This window comes from Notothenia coriiceps, unplaced genomic scaffold (assembly GCF_000735185.1).
Source record: "Notothenia coriiceps isolate Sejong01 unplaced genomic scaffold, NC01 NC01_scaffold00006874, whole genome shotgun sequence".
Lineage (NCBI taxonomy): Eukaryota > Metazoa > Chordata > Actinopteri > Perciformes > Nototheniidae > Notothenia > Notothenia coriiceps.
Genome location: NW_011339575.1, coordinates 1 through 5,612, shown reverse-complemented (window position 1 = coordinate 5,612; position 5,612 = coordinate 1). Strand labels below are relative to the sequence as shown.

The following is a 5,612-nucleotide window of genomic DNA, read 5'->3' as shown; positions in this document are numbered from 1 at the left end:
TTAGTTAATTTGTGAATGTAATCTTTGCTAGCTAGCTAGCTACGTTAGCACGTATTTACCTTGGAGCAAACGTATTTGTGTTTGTTGATATTCGCCATATTCAGCTGGGCATGGGGCCTGCCGCATTTCTTTATCCACTGGCGGCATCTCTCCTCTCGGGTTCTGGGTTTAGGAAACGGGTAAAATATCACCCCCCCTCTAAGCTTATGGGATATCTGCTATCCGGTTTGCAAAGACCATAAATAAGCACAACGCTTCACCATTTTCGCAATGAATTTGAACGCTAAGCTTGTCGGACTTCCACAGGGAGCCGCGCACGTGATCGAATATGATTGGACAACGGGCATTTAGGGGCGTGGCTTTGCGAAAGGTCAATTACTTATTGTAAAGCATTTGAACATTCTTTTGTGTCACATGTTAATTATTAAGTTGATGTATAACTGCATAGTATCTTCATTATTTAAAATATAAGGTGACTAAAAATGGCAACCGTACTTTCAGTTTTGGCAACCAAAAGCTGAGGCCTGGTTGCCTGGCAACCACTTTTAAAAGTTAGCGTTGAGCCCTGTGTTCTTAATAATTTATATAAAAGACAAACTTGTGAATGTTTCTCTTAAAACTATCAAATAATAAAGGTTATATTCAGTATTTGCCTTTTTCCACATTTCCATGAAGCTCCATGATGCTGACACTGACTGAATAGTTTAAACTAACATCATGTTCTCTTTATTCAGTCTGAGGGGTTGCAAGTTGTCAGGGATCAGCTGTTCTGCTCTGATCTCAGCTCTGACGTCCAACCCCTCCCATCTGAGAGATCTGGACCTGAGTCAGAACTACATGCAGGGTTCAGGAGTGAAGCGGCTGAGAGGTCTTCTGGAGAGTCCAGACTGCAGACTGGAGACTCTCAGGTCAGTAAGAGGTCGACTCTCTGCTGCTTCAGCAGTTTTGTGTTGGGGAGTTGATGTGTTCTCACACTGAGTAATCCCTCCACTTCTTCCTTCCAGACGTAGCCTAGCTTAGCACAACTCATCATCCTACCAATCACTACAGTTTTTTTATTATTTTACATCCACAAACATTATAATGTGAGCTTACAATGCAACATATTTTAGTAGGTAAGCAACTTTTAACGGATAAACAGGATTTTACAGAGGAGTGAGTCTGATTGGTTCGTCTGTCATGTGTTTTGTTTCTAGACTAATGAGCAGTTATTTCCTGTTAGCTGAGAGCTGAGGCAGTGAGTCGTAGTGTTTGCAGAGAAGAGATGATGGTAAAGCGTGAGATCAGTCAGGACTCGGAAGCTGACTCAAAGAATAAGGGTTGTGTTCATCTCTACAGGATCAATGACCAGACGATCAGAGCCAAGCATCAGAAGAGATGTGAGTATTGAAACCATATCCTCCATTCATCAAGATATTCTGCATTAAAGTTTCATCTTAAAACGAAAAATGGTTTTAAATTCCATCTTGTTTCAGCTCTCTTCAATCTTTTTAGCTGCCAATGTTTCGCTCTGTTCATATTTTATTAATCTTTCTCTGTCCCTTCTTCCCTCTGATGTCAAACAGGAAGTGAAAACAGGATGAACTGAGGGTATATTCGGATTAAAGAATAAACAAACAATCAAGATAGATTTGTTAATCGGAAATCTTCCAACGTTTAATTTACCTTAAAAAATGTACTTATAATATCAGATTCAGAATCCGGTTTACTGCCCGTTTTTACACGTGCAAGGAATTTGTTTTGGTGTGTTGTTACATTAGAGGAGAAACATACATATAAAATACAAAAATCATATTTTCTAAAGAAATAGATGTCTTTATATAACAGTGCTGTGATTGGCTGGTCTCACTGTGCTGTGATTGGCTGGTTCTTTTGAATATGACTTTATTTATACAACATGTTTTCTGACATGTAATGTTTAAATATGCTCATGAGGCGTTATGTAATGCTAACCTTGAGTGGATTCAGGAGAAATCTACTAGACAGAATTATTCAAATGTTTCTTGAGGAGACTTCAGATATTTTTCCTTTTTTTTAACTGTTTTTTAATCTGTTTCGTTCATGTAGAAAATGATTGTGTTGTGTTTAGGTTTCTCTCCATCTTGTCATTGTAATAAACAGTGATTGTCTGCTTGGGAACTGTATTAGCTGTACGGGTGTATTTGACCTTGAACGACCCTGTGACCCTAAAATAACTTCCTGACCCCTGACTCTTCGTCCGTTACATCGTACATCATCAGTTTGAGTTAATGGGGAAACCACCAGCACACATCAGACTCTTCCAGAGGCGCCATTGATCACAGTTTGATTAATAAATGGATGTGGACTTGAACTTTAAAACAATACTTTAGTGATTAGGATTCTGTGTAAAACCTACTCTGTAGGATTAAAGTGGTGATGTTGTGAAATTGTGATGTGTGCCTTGTTAAAGCACTTTGAGCTGCACCTGATGCATGAAAAGTGCTATACACATAAAGCTTATTATTATTATTATTGTTAGGGTCTGAGACCAGAGGTCGGCGAAGACCCTATTGTAATCGCCGTTATTATTATTTGTATTATTATTATATTTACCAGCGCTAAATCTGAATACAGGAATAATTAGGAAGGCTTGCCTCTCTTGTCGACGGCTTTATAAACAATTGCACACATTAGCATTTTGTGCACGTCACATACAGACAAGATATTCAGTTTAAGGACCAAATAGAGCAGAAGTAGAAACTCTAACAAAGTGTTTCTGCAGAAGGAAAAGTGTTTTCCTTTATCCCTATAGGACACGCGCTCTCAACGCCCATCTGATGCTTAGCTATCGCTGTATTTACCATGATTAGCATGTAGCTTTAGCCACCAGTGCTTGCTGTGGATCGTTTTCTTTAATTAATCCTATTAGTTACATTATCACCTGTAGTGTCTCCTGGTGATGCTCTTGACTTTGGATCCTAATGTGTTCCTAGAAGTCATCGATGTTGTGCTCTAAAGAAAAACTCAAATAAAGAATAGACAGTCTTTTTTTATCAGTTTTAGGGACTCCTTTATTCTCCATGATAATGACTGACCCAGAGAAGAAGCTATTTGCCCGTCTAACCACGCTGTGAGAGGAAGATGATGGGAATCTTCCTCACTGTGCCCGTGCTCCCTCTTTAATTACAGGAAGCAGCAGAGTGCTGTATAATTGGGGATGGAAATACATTGACTCTGTGTTATTGTGAACGCGTTATTTCAGAGGAAGGTGTCAGAGCGCACAGTAAACACACTCTCCTCGTGGATCTGAACTCTGCCATTTAGAGGTTTAAATGTTTCCTCTGCTGAAAGTTCACCACTAATTGAACTATGCACAGATCAGGGATGTGTCTCATGTACGATGCATGTTCGTATTGACATGTAATCAAGGTTATTAATTGGAGGTCAGTGCAGAAAACTGAGCACATTACAGATGCATTGGGTAAAACATGTCATTTACAGATATCACCATGAAACTTCCACACTTCATTCCATTAAGACAAATATTTTGTATACTACGCTCATGCTCTAATTCTGCAATAGTGTGTGTGTGTGTGTGTGTGTGTGTGTGTGTGTGTGTGTGTGTGTGTGTGTGTGTGTGTGTGTGTGTGTGTGTGTGTGTGTGTGTGTGTGTCGGGATATGTTCCTCCAACTTTCTAGAGTCTGACCCCAGATTCAGGACCAGATCTCAACACACACACACACACACACACACACACAAGCGCACATTTTAATTTGTATCTATTAGTTTGTGTAAATATTTTATTCCATTTAATTGTATTGCTTGATTGCATAATATCTCTTAAACACTTGAACGCGCTGTCTTTAAACAACTCTCCTGTTATCTCCATCAGAACAACCTTCTGGATCCGCACCAGTCTGGTTTCAAGGCAGGTCACTCAACAGAAACTGCTCTCCTTGCTGTCACTGAGGAACTGCACACGGCTAAAGCAGCCTCCCTCTCCTCTGTCATCATCCTTCTGGACCTGTCTGCTGCATTCGACACGGTGAACCATCAGATCCTCCTTCACACTCTCCAAGAACTTGGAGTGTCAGGCTCTGCACTTTCCCTCCTCACCTCATACCTCAAAGACACTAAAGGGTTACTCGGAGAGGGTCCGAGTCCGACCCTTGTCAATTAACTACAGGGGTCCCTCAGGGCTCTGTCCTTAGTCCCCTCCTCTTCTCCCTGTACACAAACTTGCTCGGATCAGTCATTAGCCCGCATGGTTTTTCATACCACTGCTACGCTGACGACACCCAACTACTTCTGTCCTTTCCCCGCTCAGAGACCCAGGTCGTCGCACGCATCTCTTATTGCCAAGCAGACATCCCTCAGTGGATGTGTCGTCCGTTACATCGTACATAGTCAGTTTGAGTTAATGGGGAAACCACCAGCACACATCAGACTCTTCCAGAGGTGCCATTGATCACAGTTTGATAAATAAATGGATGTGGACATGAACTTTAAAACAATATTTTAGTGATTAGGATTCTGTGTAAAACCTACTTTGTAGGGCTAAAGTGACTTTGGACTAAACTACTCAAGGAGAATGACATTGATGTTATGTGTCTTTATCTTTTTAGCGTTTGTCTTCAATTGATGTAACTGTAAAAAGAAATGTGTCTTTTGTGACATGTTGTCACGATTCTCATGTTATGTCACGTTTATAGTTTTGTAGGTTTGGGTGTTTTTGCTGTTTTCCATGTCATGTTTTCCTTTGGGTTAGTGTCTTGTCATTAGTTTCCCTGGTGTGTCTAATTGTCTGATTATGTTCACCTGGGTCCCTGTGTTTTCTCCTCCCTCCTCACCTGTGTCTTGTTGTGTGATTGAGTCTTGTGTGTATTTAAGTTCTGGGTTGTCTGTCTGTCTTGGTCGGTTCGTCTTGTTCCCTGACTAGTTCTGCGGTGAGTGTTCTGTTTGTCATTGTACATATATATCATAGCCTTGAAATAAAGGAAGTTTCAGTTTAAATCTGCATTTGGGTCCTGCTTGTTTCACAAACCGTGACACATGTGGGGTTCCTCAAGGCTCCATCCTGGGGCCTCTTCTCTTCAACATCTACATGCTACCACTGGCTCAGATAATGAAAAACAACAAAATAAGTTACATTTAAAATAAACGTGCGTTGCCCAGAGACCCAATTGAGTGAAGTGGGACATTTGGTGCAATGTGGCCCAATGGCGTTTTGTCCTGTAACTTTTGAACTGTATGCACAGATATAGTTTAGACGAATATATCCATATACGTAAACCTTGATTTCTTGCCATTTTTAATTCTTCCAAATCTGTATTTTTGCTACTCCTTCCAAAAATGTTGTTCAATCATCACCAAATTGGAACAGACCATCTCTAGAGTAAGCCGGAAGTAATACAATGTTTACAACTGTTAATGTTCTATGCTTGTAATTATTGTGATTATATAAATGTACTTTATCATCGTTTTTCAATAACTGTTGTTGTTTTTCTTTGAAGTTTCCACACATTTTTTCTAAAGACTAAGGTGCTTACTTTTTTAAGTTGCATTAACCTGGTAACCTTCTTCTTGTTGCTGGTGTGTGTGTGTGTGTGTGTGTGTGTGTGTGTGTGTGTGTGTGTGTGTGTGTGTGTGT

At 40.2% G+C, this 5,612-nt stretch overlaps 1 protein-coding gene across 1 annotated transcript; it reads left to right on the top strand.

Moving 5' to 3' along the window:
• The first annotated feature begins 714 nt into the window (after positions 1-714).
• On the top strand, positions 715-1,416 carry LOC104943807 (ribonuclease inhibitor-like). The gene is made up of 2 exons (XM_010769273.1): positions 715-908; positions 1,339-1,416. The coding sequence occupies exons 1-2, from the start codon at positions 718-720 to the stop codon at positions 1,388-1,390; spliced, it is 243 nt and encodes an 80-aa protein (XP_010767575.1). The 5' UTR covers positions 715-717; the 3' UTR covers positions 1,391-1,416.
• The last annotated feature ends 4,196 nt before the right edge of the window (positions 1,417-5,612 follow it).

Bases quoted from the DNA above. Each gene is read 5' to 3' on its own strand.
- LOC104943807 (XM_010769273.1), top strand. From the start codon at position 718: ATGTTCTCTTTATTCAGTCTGAGGGGTTGCAAGTTGTCAGGGATCAGC. The intron at 909-1,338 runs GTCAGTAAGAGG...TCATCTCTACAG, and splicing joins TGCAGACTGGAGACTCTCAG to GATCAATGACCAGACGATCA.